Below are 19,470 nucleotides of genomic sequence, written 5' to 3'. Positions count from 1 at the left end.
CTTCTGACCCATTCTAATGACTTCTGGCCTTTCTGACACTTCCCCCCCCCCCACACACACACTGCTTCTCCCTTCACCATGCACAGATAATGGTGACAGACCTGGCCTGCCCTGGCCTGACTATCCATCTGCTCTTCCACTCTGACCACTCCTCAGGTACTTGCTGACTCCTGTTCAGAACACCTGCCAGTTTTTTTTCCTTAGAAAGATACTTAGAAAGTTTGCAGACATTCTGTTGTTACGTATATCTATCTTTTTTTTTAAAAAGGACACAGAAATATAGTATTGTTCGTATTAAACACAAACAAGGAAAAATAGCACTGTCATAGTTTTAAACTGTTACAAAAACCTTGCATCCCATCTACACTAGTTTGTCCCAGTGGTGATACATATGCTACTGTTTGAGAACCCCTGCCATGACATGCTTGAAACTCTGTTGGCTCCCACTCTGGGATGACACTGAATGTGCCTAGACTATTTTTACAATTCTGAGAAATTTGATTTTATTAATTTTAAAAGGAGGTTTGAGAATCTCAGGATGCTGAATTGTGAATTCATTAACTAAATCTATCCCTGTACGAATTTGCAGAATACATACAGCTTTGACCATATCTTCTATTGGAGGGATAATAAGCAAGTGCACACTTATAAGTAAAATAGTATTGTATGAAGCAGCCAAAAAGCTATGTGTTTGAATATACAATAGTCATAGAGAAGGTGTAAGTGCATAGGACACAGACCCATGTCTGATGATTTTTATCTCTTTTCTAAAGATTAATTTCATAGTGGTTTATAAATATGGAATGGAAGTCATTGCAAGTTCTGTATAAGCTTTTAACTTCTGAAGGACATTTTCTAAGTGAGTAGAAGAAGTAGAATGCATAAATACTTTTAAAGGTGCTGCTGTGATCATTCACTGCTTAGAATAGACTAAATACATTTGCACTGGTTAAAAGTTAAAAGGGAATTTCCTCCCCACATCTGCAATCATTTCATGGTGGGATTTCAGTGGTATTGTGAGATCCAGCACCAGTATTTTCTTCATAAAAAGGTAACTGAAAGTGTACTTAACTTTCAAGATACTCTGGCTTGGATTTAAAAAGCTTGTTGTATTTGCACAAAAAAAGTCTTCAATTTTTGCTGATTCGCTCCCCGGCTTATGTTGTAGCACTACATAGTTGTTTAACTCCTCACAAATCCTTCCTAACAATTGTGGGCAGGTGTGGGGCGGGGGGAAGAGGATGCCGCTGAGAAAGGAAGGAGACTTCATGCTTTGCATTAAACATAACAAGTAGTTGGAACCCTAGGAGTGGCTTTTGCGTTGTGCACAAGAGGTTGTGTGTACACGAATGAGAAATTGTGCAAGTGGAACTCTGCCTGCAGGCCTTTGAATCCAGGCCACTGAATCTGAGATGTATTATTGTCTATAGTTTTAAAGCCTCAGAGTTGCTAAGCAATATTTTGAGTACACCTTAGAAACTGGATGTTCCTGGGTACTTTCTTGTTTTTATATTAACTATAATATTAGAACAGCTTGACAGGATAAAATATTGTGGTGGGTGGAGACTATTTAAGAGAATTTGCTTTGCAGAATCACCTGTTTCTGGGATTTTTTCAAATCTTTATAAGTTTTGTGTTTTTCTAAACAGGCAAAGAATGGATGGATAGCTTAGTTGTATGTGTGTCCTTGAACCTTAGTTATAATCTCAGCAAGGATAGAAATTTTGAATGGCATTTTAACAGTGTAATACACCTTATTTTACGGACGATGCTTTATTTGAGAATTTACAGGCTGAATTTACTGGTTTTGGATACTGTTAAACCAAGCAGTGATTGTATCTTGTCGTAATCATTCTTTGTACCTTTGTGTAAAGCAGCTTCATTCTGTTTGATATAGCCAGGGAGTAAACTTTATTGTAGTTGCATCAATGACATTCAGTGTCATGGATGCAACAAGAGGAATGACAGATGATGTACCTTGTTGTTTTAGCTGAGACCTGTGGAAATGTTGAGTGAGGCTTGGGATAATAAGCTGGAAGCAGGAAACATATAATAAGCAGCAGGAAGTGAATAGCACCTAACAAGGAAAAATTACAATCAGGACTCGGGAGAGTTCCAAAAGAGTTATTCTGACAGAAACCAGATATCTTTATATGTCCTGCATTGTGCTTGATAAACTTGAGGAATGCAAGCCCTTTGAGGGAGATCCCTCAGCTCAGAGTTGCTGTCTGAAGTCTGTGGAGCACTTGAGATGCAGATTGTGAGAAGAAAGCATGCTAACCACTCACAACATTGACTCCTATACTTGTGTTTCAGATACTGTTGGACTTCAACTCCTAGAAGTTCCTGCCAGCATGGACAGTAGTTAGGACTTTGGGGAGCTGAAGCATGACAACATCTGGAGACCCAAATATGGCTACCACTGGCTTACAGTTATACACCAATGCAAAATTCCTACATTGTCAAAAGAAGGAAGAGCAGAGTGTAGTTCTCGTGCACTATTCTCCAAGCACTATATCATCAGACAGATGTTAATATAATCAGTGTTTTACCCTTGGTCACAAGCTGTTTTGTGTAGTCACCTTTTGAAGAAAAGCTGTGCCAAATTACATAATGGTATAATTGACTCATCCAGGTTCTGGTCTATGACAAATCCTGAAAAATTAAACTGAAAAAGAAAAAACTGAATGTTGTTATAATTGCTCTACATATTAAAAGTACTCTGCACTTCTAATCAGAAAATTATTATTACCTCAACTCTAGAAAATCCTTTGAGTTTGAAGATGCTTCAAGCCTCCAGTCCTTGTATCCTCCCTCTCCAAGTGAGAATGGTACTGAGAACCAGCACAAGTTTGGATCTAAAAGCACTTTAGAAGAAAACGCCTATGAAGACATTGTCGGTAAGAAGCTGTTATGACATACAGAATAGCCTTAGGAGAACTTAATAATTTTGGTGCAACTCTGAATAGGTTTCTCTGCTGTAAAAAAAGCTTTCAGATGTGCCAGAAAGAAACAATTAAGTGAAAAGTAAATGGACTGATAGAGCAAACACGTCATTCACAGATTGCAAACAAGAGGTCTTGATTTCTTTCGAACCTCATTGAGTAGTCTTATTGTAAACAGATTACTTGGTCAATCATCGCTGTGCTACTCATAGACTAAATCTCTATTCTTGAAGACTTTGGCTAGGAATCTACATTGGTATTAAAAAAAGATGCAAAGTTTGTAGAACTATCAAACAGCAGGATGGTTCTTGTAGGAATTGTGCTGTTGGCTTCTGCTTGAGAAATGTCTGTCTAAACTGTGCTTCAGCAACTGACTTTATCTTTTCTTTGCTGATGATATGGTCTTTTGTTTAAGAAAAGTTCATCCTGACACTTCCTCATTCACTTCAACATCCTTCAGTTGCAACTCCTTCAACTGCAACATTAACAGAGAAAAAAGGAGATTTATTGTTGGTATAGGCATAATGAACACCAGCTTGGAATAAAGGCCTGATATTTCTTTTTAGAAGAAATATTTATGGAAGATATTTAGCTGGCTGTAAAATGTTGATCCAATGACATTGGCAGTGGCCACTGTCCTAATTTTCTATGGCTTTAAATCCAATTCTTTTCATCCTTTCTCTGAATGAAATATTTTCAAATATAGGTTGTTGTAGTAGTAATTGTTGTGTGCCTTCAAGTCATTTCTGACTTATGGAGACCCTAAGGTGACCTTATCACAGGATTTTATTGGCAGAATTTGTTCAGAGTGGGTTTGCCTTTGCCTTCCTCTGAGGTTGAGAGAGTACGACTTGGCCAAGGTCACCAAGTGGGTTTCCATGGCTGAGTGGGGATGCAAACCCTGGTCTCCCAGTGTCCTAGTCCAACACTCAAATCACTACAGCACACTGGCTCTCGATTCAAACATAGGACACAATGCTTAAAACATTTAATTAAGCAACTGAATCCTCAATTAGACAGGTTGTATAACTAATCATTATTTCTAAGTTATTCATAACTAGCAGCTTTGGGTCCATGTCAACATTGAGTACTGTTTGTGTGTGATTTGAACTTTAGCCTTAAGGTTATAATAATGGTTTGGGTCCCGACACTTGGCCTGGGAACTGTGCTGAATTTAAATCCCTTCCAAATTAGGAGCGTTAGCACTATGCTTACACTGGTCTAAATTTGTGGCTGTGCAGCTTGGCTGGAGGAGGTTTGCATCTGGTGTCATGCACCTCTTCTGTATTCCATCCTTTCTCTGCCCCCTTTATGGTACTTTTGCTGGCAGATCTTAACCAGCGGAGTAGTTCTGTCACACATTTCTCTGTTGGGAGATTTCTCCGATCAGTCATCAGAAGAGGGTTCAGCCTACAGAAGAGACATGTGTCTAATGTTAACTCCTAACATCTGGTGCATCTTTGAGTTAAGTTTGTTCTGACCAGAAACTGCAGTTATCTGTTAGTGAAATCAATGGGAAAAGTTAATCATGAATAAATTGAGTCCCATTGAAATTTAAGCGTAACTAATTAAGGCTGCAATGCTATTATTTGTTTACTTGGAAACAGAACTTGGAAAGTTGCTTTTAAAAAGAAAGAAAAAATTGTGAGTCCCAGACCATCCTACCATCTGAGGTAGTAGACCAAGTCTATGGAAGCTTATGCTACAACTTCTTTAGTCTCAAAGGTGCCATAAAATGCCTTTACATGTTGATATTCCAGATGAACACAGTTATGTCTCTGAATTTTTCCATTGATAAGTAGTGGATGGCTTCAGCATGCCATTGTATTCATTATTTTAATTGTAACTTTCTAAAGTTGTGTTTGAGAGTATTGGAATGTTGAACCCAGTAGAATTTATTTCAGACTAAATGTGTATAGGACTATGTTTTCTTTAACGAAAACATTTTCTGTTGCTTGTCCAAATCAGTGGTTCTCTAACTTTTTATGCTTGTTACATCTACATGCAGATGTTATTTCCCCCCACCCAACATGGTATGTGAATTGAAATATTTTGTTTGTTTAATGTGTATTTACATTCACACATTCATGTATATTTATATTTTAACATTTTATAAGGAAATAACATTGTTAAAATTAAGAGTTTTATTTAAATGAATTCAATACTTAACACTTATGTACATTTAACATATACTGTCCTAGGGGCTTGAGAAATCACCCCTTTCCTAGCCAGATCCAGGCCACAGCAACCTCATGCCACAGCCCCAATCTGGCCTTTCCAGGGCGCAAAAAGGAGTTGCAAAAAGCAGCTCCTTTTTGCGCCCTGGAAAGGGCACCATACCTGTGCTACCATGGCTTGGCAGTTCTCCTTTGGCGCTGCATCATATGGATTCAGTACCGGAGGAATGCCATGACACCCCACCCCATGTGGAGCGGTGTGCGGTGTCATGGTGCCCTGGGGGTGAAGTCAGGGCATGCGTCATCTGTATGTGATGCCCTGACTACACCCCCAGGCCAGCCTTAATGTCTGGTCTGAAGAGGGCCTCATACACAGCCATGCTTACATGTACCAGTGCTCACAGCTATATACTGTACACATCCAGTCTGAATGTGCACTGCAGAAATAATGCACTGCTTTAACTGTCATCCTATGGAATCCTGGGATTTGTAGTTTGTTCTGGCACCAGAGCTCTCTGATTGGGGCTAAATATCTCACAAAACTACAAATCCCAGAATTCCATAGCCTTGAGCCATGGCAGTTAAAGTGATGTGAAACTGCATTATTTCTGTTTCATCAGATTCATTATTTCTTTCACTCACACACATACTCTCTTGCACAAAGAGTAGCACAAAAACATTCATTCTCAGATCAGTGATGGGATGGGTGGGGAAAGAAGAAACAGTGACTCAGGATGGTTCCCACTAGAGGCCAGTGAGCTTCCCCACTCTCCTCCTCCTCCTCCTCCTTCCTCAGGAAGAGCTGGCTACTCTAAATACCCTTCTTTCTTCCCCTCCAGATCCAAAAAAGTTTGGAGGAGGAAAAGAGGGAGGGACCAGGACCTCCAAGTCTCGCATCCTCCTGAGCAACTCCTGTATCCCACTGGGGGTTGTGCCTCACTGTTTGAGATTAGAACCACTGGTCTACCGTATAACATTCCAAGATGCAATGTTTATAATGTATTTAACTTAAATGACAATTGTAACTACATGTAAATCCTCCCACAGCCCATTGTAACTTGTTTAATCAAAACATCACTAGATAGTAAGCCTCCTTCCTGCCCAGGAGGACCCAGTGATAAGCCTGTGTGGCAGCGTTGCCTCGAAGATATTCCCTGGTATGTTTTCCCAAAATCCCTGGAATTCCCCAATATTCCCCGGAATATTCAGTCAAAATCCCCGGAAAGTCCCCGTAATGTTATAACATAGTGGATCTTTTGCAAATAAACGTAAACATAATTGAATAAAAATAATTGTAATTTGCTTATTTCAACGCTCAAAATTACCATTGAACCAACCAAAGAATCTTTCAGTCCTTCTAATACTTTTAAGATATTTCTTTTGGCATGAAGGGGGTCCAGGAAGCTTTGTGCCAAACAGAAACGTGTTAGGCTGCAACCACACTGCAGAAATAATCCAATTTGACACCCCTTTAACTGCCCTGGCTCAGTGCTATGGAATCCTGGGAACTTCTATTTCTGTGAGACATTTAACCTTCTCTGTCAGCAAACTCTGGTGCAACAAGAAACTACAATTCCCAGGATTTCATAGCACTGGTCCATGGCAGTTAAAACAGTGTCAAACTGGTTCATTTTGGCATTGCAGATACTGCCAAAGTGGCATCAAAGTGCATGATTTCTACAATGCAGATGCACTCTTAGGCTGCATCCACACTGTAGAAATGATCCAGTGTGACAACGCTTTAACAGCCATGGCTCCATACTATGGAATCCCGGGATTTCTAGCTTCTTGGGGTACCAGAGCTCCCTGACAGACAAGGCTAAATGCCTCACACAACAATTGCCAGAGCACCTTAATCTGTGGCAGCGAAACTAACAAAGTAACATTGGGCCCTTTCAAACATTTAAAGCTATTTCTTTTGGCACAAAATTTTGCGGGTGCTGCTTCAAAGTGGCTACAAGCTACAAATTCCAGGATCCTATAGCATGGAGCCATGACAGTTAAAATGGTATGAATCTGGATTGTCTCTGGAGTGAAGATGCAGCCTGAGTTGGGTCCAAGACACATTGCTGAAATAATCCAGTTCAAGACTGCTTTAGTTGCCCTGACTCAGTGCTAGGGGACCCTGGAAATTGTAGTTTTGTGAGACATTGAGCCTTCTCTATCAGAAAGAGCTCTGGTGCCACAACAAACTACAATTATCGGGATTCCCTAGCAATGAGCCAGGGCAGTTAAAGCAGTCTCAAACTGGATTATTTCTGCAGTGTGTTTTGGACCTTAGTAATTAAAAATCCTCAAGATCCAATCCATACTGCAGAAATAATCCAGTTTGAGATTTATGGCTCAGTGCTAGGGAATTCTAGGAATTGTAGTTTTGTGAGAAAGAGCTCTGGTGTCACAATAAACTATAATTCCCATGCATCTGAGGAAGTATGCTTAAGTCTAGGAAAACTCATGCTGCCAACTTCTTTCTTTCAGTGAATCTCAAAGGTGCTACAAGATCTCTCTATATCATCATCCCCATTATTATTATTATTATGAAATCCAAATGCACCTGAGGAAGTCTAGGGAGGTTTATGCTGCCAACTCCTTTCTTGCAGTGAGTCTCACAAGTGCTATAAGATCTCTCTTCTATTATTATTATTATTATTATTATTATTATTATTATTATTATTATTACCTGAGGAAATGGACTTACATTTAGTAAAGCTCATTCTGCCAACTCCTTTCTTGCAGGGAGTCTCAAAGGGGCTAAAAGATTACTCTACAAAAATATTATTATTATTATTATTATTATTATTATTATTATTATTATTATCCAAATGCATCTGAGGGAGCAGACTGAAGTAGGGCAGGATTGGATAGAAGAGCAATTGGCTAAGGCTGCTGAGTGTCATAGATTGGATTGGGGGATGGTCTGGACCTGGCGTCATATATGGCCTGGCTGGCTGGGGGATGTAGTTTAAGTTCTTCTATTTTGGATGGGCAAATAGATGGATGGGACTATGATTTCCATCCAACCGGGACGGGGGCCTAAAGAAGTGGGACTGAGCGGGAAGGTATAATTACCCATAAACGGAAAGGATTACCCAATGGGAAAGTTTGATTCCCCGGAAATTCCTCATAATTTCCAATACCCGGAAATTACCCGGAATGGCTTTTTATTACCCAGAAACCGAGGAATTCCCTGGAAAATGGCAACACTGCTGTGTGGATGAAGTCAGTGAGTCCAGAGTTGGAAGACTCTTTATTGAGCAGCTGTGGTTTACCAGTGGGGTCAGCACTTTCTGACACTAACTTGTATGTAGGCCAGGAGAATCTGTTGTAGGAACAAACCATGATCGTAACTGTACCCACGAGCCTTGAGTTTTTAAATCATTTTCCCCTTCCCTCCCTCAGGACATATTTCTGCAAAGAACAGTAAATTGCCAGATTCTTTTTGCTGTGGTCTGGCATGAGGCAGAACATGGTCTACAGAGCATGCTATAAAGCTTTGCACTGTGCTGCAATATTCTGTGCCAGCTGGTTATAGTTAAATCAAGTTTCCTGCATATGTGTATTTACATTATTACAATATTTGCTGGCATCTGTCGGGTCTCTATTAATCTGCAATAGCTGGCATGTCATGTCAGCCTGCCTACAAATCTTCTGCAACCTTCTGCTTATGAATATTGGCAACAACTTCCCTTAAATGTTTTTATCTTCATCACCACAGTGGTAGAGCTGTTTGTGATAAGCACAGAATCAAAACAATATAAATTCCAACATATACTACTAGCCACCCAATGGAATGAGTGTCATTGCTTTTCTTTAAAACATGGATTTTCCTAGCTTGTAATGATCAAATGCATTTATGAATCAAGCATTAAATTCTTCTTGAGCCTGACACATTAAAAAAATGTCTGTCCCTCAGTGTCTTTCGCCCCACCATTAATGTTCTGGACATTACTCATACCTTAATACTGGACAGAAAAGCCCCAAAGTCTAGGGACTTTGTTCTAGGGAACCATGAACCTCCAGTGTCAAGGGACTTTCAATAATTAGGGAACTAAGACATCCCTAATCTGTTGGTGTGAGATAAATATCAGCAGAACTCTAAAGACTTGGAGTAAGAGAGAGATACAGTCCCTGACTTAGGCTACTGACACACTTCAAAATTAATACACTTTAACATGTCATGTCTCCATCCTTTGTTGTGGCACCAGAGCTCTCTGAAAGAGAAGGCTAAATATTTTACAAAACTACAAATCCCAGGATTCCTTAACATTGAGTTATAGCAGGGTTAAAATCCATTAATTTTTTAATGTAGATGCAGCCTTTGTCTGATCAAACCCTGAATGAAAATATAGGATCTAACTCAGTAGCCTACTCATTCTCCATACACTCTTCCCCTGCAAAAGGCCAACAAGTATGCCAGTTTTGGAACTGGTGAAATTAATTAATTTCACTTGTATTAATAAAAGGGATTTTTTCCTAAAGCTATTTTGTTTCATAGGGAAGAATATAATCTCTCCAGTCATCTCCCAACCTGGCTGCATAGAGTTAACAGAGTTGAGGGACTGATTTTAGGATTCCTCTTTCCTCACCTCCATAGATGTGCTCTATTAAGTCTATAAAGCAAGTCCCACATTAATAACAACCACTCTTTTTCTCATAATAAAAAGATCTAGTTTCCTCCATTTCCAATTTACAGCTAGTTTTAAAGCCATCAATAAATGTGTGATTACTTTTTCTGTTTTTTTATCAGAGAATATGGTACATTTTACAGTACAGAACAGTACTACCCAGTGATCTAGTGGTAAATTATACTGAGTATGTAGAGAGATTTTGTAGCACCTTTGAGATTAACTGAAAGAAAGTAGTTGGCAACATTTCATACACTAAAGTCTACTTCCTCAGATGCATTTGGGGAATTAGACTTTAGTCTATGAAAGCTCAATGCTGCCAACTTCTTTCTTTCAGTTAGTCAGTTAGTATGTAGATCTCACTATATACCGATTCTACTGACGAACACAGCTATATCTTTAAATTATACCTAGTCATTTCTATTTGACTATGAGTAATCTTTTAAGTATTTTACAGTATGAACCATTTTTTTAAAAAAGATTCAAGTTTACCTATACAGACTGTATCCTATCACCACCATAAATAATTTTGCATATAGCTTGCACAACCTGAGCAGAATAAGGTATCATATATACAGTATTTTTTTAAAAAGATCTTTAAAATTTAGGTATAATACAGACTCTGGTGCCTTTCCCTGAATGTAATTGCTTTATTTTCTGATATTGCTTTCTCTGATTCTCATCTGGACTCCTATATAACCCTATAACCATATTTCAAATTTTGTAAGTTTCTTACATTAGTACCTTTATGTCAATAATGTCTTGTAGGGAACTGAACCTACAGTTAGGTTCATGGTGTTCTTTCAAACTCATTGGTTCATTCTCACTGCAGTGCCAGAAAACTCGAGTTTAAGAAATACAGTATGACTCCCAGAGTCCCCTTGTCCACAAGGCCAGAGGCCATGTTGTCTGATGGATTTGGGCATTGTAATCCAAATTCAAACAAACAAAAAACAAGCTCCTCCCTATATAGGGGGGCAGTCTTTGTTCTGTTGTCCCTGCCTACAGGAGCAAATTGGGAGGAGCTAACCCAGAATACAGGATGTTAGGACCCTTGTCTGCCGGAAATGAACGTATCACAGGTAAGTATCAGCGTTCGTTTTTCCCAAGTGAAAGAACAACATACTTTGTTCTTTCAACTTTAACTACTACTAGTCATTTTACTAATCATCCTGATGACTTAGAAGTGTTGAACAATAACTTCCCATTATACAGTGGGTCCTTAGTATCTGCTGGAGTTTGGTTCCAGGAGCCCATGTGAATACCAAAATCTTTGGATGCTCACATCCCATTAAATACAATGGCATAGTAAAATGTCATCCCTTATATGAAAAGGCAAAATCAAGATTTGATTTTTGGAATCTTTTCCCTCTGTAAATTTTCAATTGGTGGTTGGTTGAATCTGTGAATGCAGAATCTGTGGACACAGAGGGCTAACTGTAGATAAAAATTTTGTTCATTCTTTATCAACTACAGTATCTTGGAGCAGAGCAGTCCATTTTTCTCCCATAGTCCTGCAAACATACCCCAAACTGATTTTACAAAAGCATCTAGAATCAGTGGTATGGGAAATTGCAGGGGAGAGGAAAAGAGAGGAAATTGTGCTATCTGGGATCCTATAGCTCAGGGGTATGCAATTGTGGAAGGCTAGGAGGCCACACCCTCCACTGTACCTGCTCCCATAATTTTTTCTTTTCTTTTTTCTTCCAAATGCCATTTAGGGACATGGGGGTATTCCTATGCTTTGGAGTCTTCCTGGCCCCCAGAGGACATTTTGAGGGGAAAATGTTTGTAATAATAATAATTATTATTATTATTATTATTATTATTATTTGTATCCCGCCTCTCCCTTTTTTGGATCGAGGCGGGTAACAACAAACAAAAGAACAATAAAAATGCTACACAGCAAGTCACAAGTAAAAACATAGCAAAAACATAGAAAGGAAGAGCCAAAGGGAAGGGCCTGGAATGGGTGTTCAAGTCCTTCCCTTTGGCCGAAAGGGCCTCTTGGAGCCCTTTTGGCCGAAGGGAAAAGCCGAAGGGAAGGGCCTGGGATGGGTCTTCCCTTCGGTCGAAGGCTCCGCCCCTGGCATGCGGCTCCGCCCCCGGAGGGTGGAAGCCCCACCCCCAGCACGTGGCCCCCCAGTTGTCTGAGGGACAGCAACCCGGCCCCTGGCTCAAAAAGGTTGCCTACCCCTGGTCTATGGTATCAAAGGCTGCCGAGAGGTCCAAGAGCACCAACAGGGTCATAGTTCCCTTGTCAATGCACACGCAGAGATCATCGACCAAGGCAACCTTGGCGGTCTTGACTCCGTATCCCGACCTGAAGCCAGTTTGAAATGGATCAAGATAATCAGTGTCATTCAAGACTGCTCGGAGTTGATTGGCAGCTGCCCTCTCCATCACCTTGCCCAAAAAAGGAAGAAGAGATACCGGCCGATAGTTAGATTCTCCAGAGGATCAAGGGAAGGCTTTTTAAGAATAGGTTTAACCACAGCCAGTTTTAAACTGGCTGGAAAACTGCCTTCCCTGAGGGAGGCATTAATTATAGATCTTAACAAACAAACAAATATTTTGACCCCAGAGATCCTAGGGGGGTTCCAAATATGGTGAAGAGCATTTTGGAGCTATTGTTTTCCCTCCCCCCCCCCCACCAGTGAGGGCCACACAAATGGCACTGGGGGCAGTACTTTGTTCATCCCTGCTGAAGGCCCATATCGGTTATAGGTTGACAGGAGTCCTTGCTCTTATCACAGAACATTTGCTAGTATATTTTGCCAACATAGTGATGAAATAAACTGTGATGAACATTTTTTAAGAAAAATAATTTGGTAGTAAACACATCCACCTTCAATACTGTGAGTCTATCTAGCCATAACATTTCCAGAAGTGCTTATCTAGCTGTATCTTAGAGTCTGTACAGACCAGCACAATACGGTGGCTTCACAACGGTGTGTGGCATGTGGTTTTCAGAAGACACATGCCCCCACACCACTGGGAAGCTGCATGGTTGACTGCATGTGCGCCAGCTTCACAGCACTGTGGCAGTGTGGCATTTAGATGCCACACGATACTTCAGTGCCACAAAGCCCTGGTTGGGCAGGAAAGACCACTGCAAAAAAAGGAGTGGCCATTTGCTGCTTCTTTTTTGTGGCAGCAAAATGCCGAAGTGGGGGCTGCAGCATGCTTTTGCTGTGGTGGCCACCCGGCTCTTTCAGGGGAGGCATCATGCCATTCCTTTGGGGTGGTCTGCTTCACCCCATGTTGTTTTTTTTTAAAGGAATGTGTTTGACTAAAATTCCTTCTTTCTCCTTTGAGGTCTATTAATAGTAGGCCTGTAATTAGAAATTCAGTGATTCCTTGTTGGACTCAAACCTTTGAAACCACAGAGACCTCTTAAACACACAACACCTCATGCATATCAAATTATCCTTCTCATAGGTATACCTGTATTAAAACATATTTTCCAAGGAGGGGTTGTTATAGTTATATATCTTGCTGCACACGTCTTATTTAATTTATTTTACAAAAATAATAATACTGGAATTGCCTCCAGTATACATCATTCTCCCTCCCTCCCTCCCTCCCTCCCTCCCTCCCATAGTTTAATAGATAATACATATTTTAATAATATATACTTTAGTCAAAGAGGTTGTTTTCTCAGTTTGCATGGTTGGAATTAGTCAGAATTATTGTTAAGAGCAGAATGTGTTACTTTTGAGGATAAGAGAAACATAGTGTTCCTGTAATGTCTAGCAATGCTAGCATGTTTCCCAGCTCACGTTTCCTATTAGTGGGTGAACAATCCAACACTTGGTGAATTCACCTTCACAATGATAGGAAGAGCTGAGTAAAATCACTATGTCTGGATCTAAGCTTATCAGCAAACAAGTTTAAGAATGACAGAATAATTGAGCAAAGCAGGCCTGAGCAAATAAATATTCATTACACTAACAAATTGGCAGAAGAAAGTTACAATAAAGGGCAAGGGACTCACTCTTGTATAAGATAATATGGTACTTCCTCTACAGTAATTAATCCCATAGTGGATAGAAAGCATCTACAGAGCAGGCTGTTAGAATTAAGTGAATCCAATTGTCTCAATTCCTTATCAATACATCAACCTTTAAATGCTAAGAGTTCACCCAGAAGACTTCATCTGAGAAATAGGGCTATATTCTATGATGGGGGAGGAATATAGGCTCAGATCCATTCAACAGATTGACAACCTAAGAAATAGAGACAGTTGCTTAAGCCTTCTAAACCACTGAGACTCTTTTCTGTTTCCCCTGGCCTCCAGTAATTTTAAATTACTTCCTCTCCTGACTAACCCTCCTTTCAAAATTATGTAAGGGAATATAGTTGGATGAACTCTGAATCTAGATCTTCTGATGTCAAAGATTACATTGGGGAGTTTGATGCAATTATTTTACAAGAGACATGGTATACAATCAAATTAGATATCAACAATTTACCAGCTGTTACTTTGGCCTTTGGAAGAGAAGGCCAAAGGCAGGGCTTGCCATGTTTATACCTTCCTCTCTTCAGGTTACTGTCACGTGCATGTCACACTTGGCTAGTTTGCCATAACTTGTCCAATTGACTTTCGATCACTGTATTTCTTAATTGTTAACGTCTATATTCTTCCCACTTCCAGAAGATTCCAAATCAATTAGTAATGGGAGAATTTAGAAAACTATAATAAATCTAGATTCACAATTTGCCTCAGCTTATTTAATTGTGATGGGGACTTCAATGCCAGAACTGGGCCTATTAATATACCCTTTTCTCCCCTGTCTGGTGTTTAACTGAAACTGAGGATTATATATATAATAATATCGGATTTCTAAGGACCTTAGGATCAATTTTCCTGAAATATATTTTGTGCCAATGGCTGGGTAACTTGCTTTAAAAATTCTCAATGGGAATCCCCATTTTTGAGCAGTGTGAAGAATATACACATATCTAAGGGGAAGGGAGTAGTACTATTGACTATGCATTGATCCCTGATATTCTTTTCAATTTTATTGATATCTTTTTTGTGGCCGATAGAATTGAAAGTGACGTTTTGCTTCTTTCTCTTATTCTTAGAATCCCTACCAATATATGTTTATAGGCCCAGTTTGTTGATTCAGCAATAGTAGTTGGGAAGAAGAGGCTGTTGTGGTCAGAAAATATTAATGCTAAGATTTCTGTACTCCTAATATTCACCAGTGGGCATGAAGTTTAAGAAATTATTACTGCAACCCCTGATGCACTGGAAAACTATACTCAGTCAATTTCTACTTTGGCTGTATTGTTGAGGAGCACTGAGATGAAGTCTGGAAATTTTAGACATATGGATATAATAGCTTGGTTTGACAAGGAATGTTTTGAGGCAAAAAAGTATTGCCAGTATAGAAGAGATAACTGTAGAACTTTGCCTCAGGGCGGGAACAGGTGGCCCTGAAGGGGTGGCTTGAAGCTACCGCCATCGAAGATGGATTGGGGCCGCAGCAAACATGCACTGTGGCCCCAATCTGCCTTGAACCCAGCTCCAGTAGGTGCAGAAAAGATCTGGTTCTATTTGGGCTGAGAAAGTGCACCTTTACTAGCCCTGCTGCAGCCCCAGGGCAGCTTCAAGACATTCTGGCAGCGTGCAGCGTGTAAATACCACACCCCGGAGCATGTTGAAGCTGCCCACATCTGAGCAGCCGGGTGGTTTCCAGGAAGCTTCAGGTGTCTTCAGAGCATGTGGTGTATAAACGCTGCACTTCCAAGATGACCGGAAGCGGACTTTAAAGGGCCGCCTGTTTTGGCCCTCAGTCATATTACCTTATCAAAAGACACTACAAAGCCCTCATCGCCTGGAAAAAGAAAGAAGCCATGCATAAGCAATAGTGTATTTATTTCTTGCCAAATAAATGAATAAATAAATAAAATAGTTTTGGTCAATAGTTACAGCCATGTTAGGCAACTTTGTGGGTTCAATTCAATGTAATATACCTGCTTGTGTTTAAGAATCTTATTTACTGTATCTACTCTCCTTAAGGAATATGAAGAGCAGCCCTCTATGAAGGCATATTCTCTCTCCCTGGATCTCTCTGGCTCTCCTCATTAGTCTCCTGTGACTCAAACTGAAATAAACATTAATTTCTCAGAATTAAGGCTCCAGGGCCAGATTCAATCATGCCTGAGCTTGTGAAAGCTAATACAGTACTACATGGTGGATACCCCTTCTAGTAGCCATGCTCACCCAAATTAACAAGACTGCTCAATTAGCAAAACTTATGGGTATGGTGACAAGTTCAGTTTTGGGGACAAAGGCAAGAGGAAGGATGTGGCTTAGTGGGAAGGTGAGTAGATAACCATATGAATGGTGGTGGGAGTTATTAAAATGTAGTGTGATGCTGGCTGGGAACCAGCAAGAATATGTGATGAACTGGCCAAGAGAGACCTCATGAGGCTGGGGTGTTAATTGGCATTATAATGTGTGTAGTGTGCTAGAAAACCAATGGATATTATCACATGGGAGACAGGACATCCTTATTCCATTCCTGTCCTGTCCTTCCCGTGCAATTGTGTGAAGATTTTCAGAAGATGCTGTCATTATCCCATTCTTAGCCCATTCTTATTGTGCAATCGCAATAAGATATTCAAATGATGTTGTGCTTATCTTGTCCTTTCCCCATCCCTGAAGTGGCATGGCCCCATCAGTTTGTATTAATGGAAATTCACATTAATACAATGATGGGTGCCACTGAGGGAGAAGGATGGGATAAGCACAGATGTGCTAAGAACAGGAGTGATTCCTCCTGTCTTTTTCAACCCACTGTCAATGGGCTTGTTTCCCCAATGACCATTGTTAAAACTGAACTTGTCATCTCATCACCCTACCCTCAAGTTTTCTATTGCTATTTATATTTATATTTATATTGCTATTTCTATTGCTGTTCTCACACACAGCCTGCTTATAAAGTGTGTTTATAGGCACTTCACTCCATGCACCTGAAGAAGTAGACTTAAGTCTACAAAAACCTATGCTATCAACTTTTTTGTTCTTTCAGTTAGTCTTAAAGGTGCTACAAGATTGCTTTCTTGAGTTCTAGTTAGAGTGGTGTCCTTTGAGCCATGGGACATTGTTGAATTGGCTGCTTTTCTGAAGTAGAAATTCTTGAGGGGACTAAAAGTTGAAAAATAAAATAAATCTATGTTATTTTAGAAGTCCTGAATTTTACCTAATATTTACTGTTCACTGTATAGTATTTTTGGTTCAAGTTCTTTTTCCAGCAATAATAATAAAAATGGCTAGATCAATCAAGCATAGTTGGATATAGTACATAATGTCATAATAAGTGTTCCTTAAAAGACAGGGTATTACTGTGGTTCATTTACAGAATAGCTTTTGGGGTGAGTTCCAAGACAAAAACCTTTGCATGTGTTTTCCAGCCACTTCTTCCTGGTTTTTGTTCTAATCCAAATAATTAAATATTTTAAAAATCTGTTTAAGTGGGAAAGATGGAATATTTTACTCACTGCCTTTTGAGAATGAGTTCTTCAGACCAGCCGTGTCAACAACTGTAGATCTCCACATTAGTAATGGCATCTTGTGACTTACCAGAGATGGATTGTATGTAAATATTGTAGTTTTTAAACTTAAAATAGATGAAGTGTTTGCATTGTCAGTATAAAAATAGAACATATTCTAACTGGTACCAAATATTTAAACTCTGCTGAAATCTTATGGGCTTAAGCAACAATCTTATATATATAAAATGAATTCCAGGTTTCCCTATAATCTGTCATACCCATAGGAGAATTCTGCTGAAATCAGTTGATAGTGAAAGGGGAAATGTGTGAGAGAGATGCTATAGTTAGGTATAATCTCTTTGTATGCATGCAGAAGTAAAATTCATTCATTTAAACACTATTGCCAGTAGAAATATATTGTTTTATTGTAAAGTCAGACAGGAACTGTAGGCTTATAGTGTGATCTGGATCAAAAAATCCCCACTAGGACCTGCAGGTGTTTTCATCTGGGTTTTTAAAACTCTTTTAGCAACTAGAACTTGCTGCAGTCTGGTGCTAGAGGCAGACTTGGTATCATCCAATCTTTCCCAAACTCTCTTGCGTTTTCAGTTTTTATTTGGCTGCATTGTGCATACTAGACAGTCACAAATGCTTGATCAGAGTCCAATTTTCTCATAGCTCATGAGTGTCCAGAATAAGAATTTTGGTTTTGGTCCATATTTCTCTTGTGCGCAAGTGAGCGTTTCCTCTTCCTCCCTCCCTCCCTTTTAAAACATGTTTTTTGTTAGATAGAAATAACTTATGAGGGTAATCAGAGGTTTCTTCTGCAGTCTGTGAAAAGCAGGCTATGCGAAATGAATTGGAATTTTTTAAAATTTGTTTTAAGATAAGATTGAAAAATGTTGAAAAAAAGGCTGATAATCTCATATGATAACTTTCTGAGAAACTCACATTGAACAGAAGAAATGAACAACATTAAAAAAGAATTACTGTCATTCAGCTGATGAGTCAAAACAAGTTCTTGGGGGAAAGGAGTACTTTTATTCTCTTCAGACTTGTAAATGTAGACATATGTCAACCGAGTAGAGGCTGAGTATCCCTTATCCAGAATTCTGAAATTTGAAGTGCTCCAGAATCCCAAACTTTTTGAGCTACAACACAAGTAGTATACTTGTGCTATATTACTTTGTACTATATTTGTGAGTCTAGAGACATACAGAGCTGGAGAGAGACATAAGGATCTTAGAAGTAGCTGGGATTCACGCCTTCTGCCGTTTCACAGTCGCTCTCCAGCCTAATTATGTCTCTTTACATATATGCAAATACAGGTATTCAATTTTTTTTTTTAAAAAATTCAAAATGTGGAACACTTCTGGCCCCAAGCATTTCAAATAAGGGGTATTCAACCTATAAAATTCATTAAAATAAATTAAAATGTATTTAACTGGGTGATAATCCTATTAAAAAGTGTAAGGAGAAATTTTACAAACACATCTTTTGGAGACCATTGTAGCTCCCAGGGTATGCAATTTATGTGAAAGTCATCTTAAAAACTAATCTGTTAAAATAAATTTTGACTTATATAAATTCATTATGAATTTTATACTTTTCATATTAAAAGTCCCCTATTAGTCTGAATATTTTCAGGTGACTGAAAATTTTTATTTTGTTGTTTAATCTTTGATGACCAAACCTAGATTTGTATTTCAAGTTTTGATTATTTATGCACACATCATGCATACATGCATAAATAATAAACAATTCTAGAGAAATGTTTTAAAAACACATTGATAATAGCCCTATTCATTTAATACAATTCAGCTTAGTGATTATATATGTGGAGGGCAGGTAGGATCATGTTTCCTTGACTTGTCCCTGGTCTCTATACATAATGTAGATTCAACAAAATGTTCACAAGCTGTAGAAAAGGCTTAAAATGGGCAGTCTCGTAGGTGAATTTAGTTTAATAGAGCTGCATTTCAGTGAATCATTCAGACAACACATTCACGATCTACAGACACCCCACCACCACCATCAGTCCATACAATTTCTTTTGTACATGCTGTCATGCATTTCCAAGGTTCCCAGTTGCACATGGCAGCGGTAGGCAGGTGTAGTCCTCACTATGTTTCTGCCTAAAACTTCCATCAGCCTTTGCTAGCTTTCCCAGTAACAATACAATTTCCTTTCTTGGTTTGCTGAATACATTGTTTG

The 19,470-nt window shown here is 39.2% G+C and overlaps 1 protein-coding gene across 4 annotated transcripts in view; it reads left to right on the top strand.

The window, feature by feature from the left end:
• The window catches only part of DENND2B (DENN domain containing 2B), a 225,541-nt gene that overhangs the window by 129,845 nt on the left and 76,226 nt on the right, over positions 1-19,470 (top strand). For all 4 annotated transcript variants that reach the window (XM_042439251.1, XM_042439425.1, XM_042439339.1 and 1 more), the window contains one exon: positions 2,764-2,900. In XM_042439251.1, coding sequence (XP_042295185.1) covers positions 2,764-2,900 — 137 coding nt within the window. The remainder of the gene's footprint in view (positions 1-2,763; positions 2,901-19,470) is intronic.

This window comes from Sceloporus undulatus, chromosome 1 (genome assembly GCF_019175285.1).
Source record: "Sceloporus undulatus isolate JIND9_A2432 ecotype Alabama chromosome 1, SceUnd_v1.1, whole genome shotgun sequence".
In the NCBI taxonomy this organism is placed as follows: Eukaryota; Metazoa; Chordata; class Lepidosauria; order Squamata; family Phrynosomatidae; genus Sceloporus; species Sceloporus undulatus.
The sequence above is the reverse complement of the archived record's forward strand: the minus strand, read 5'-3'. Positions and strand labels throughout refer to the sequence as shown.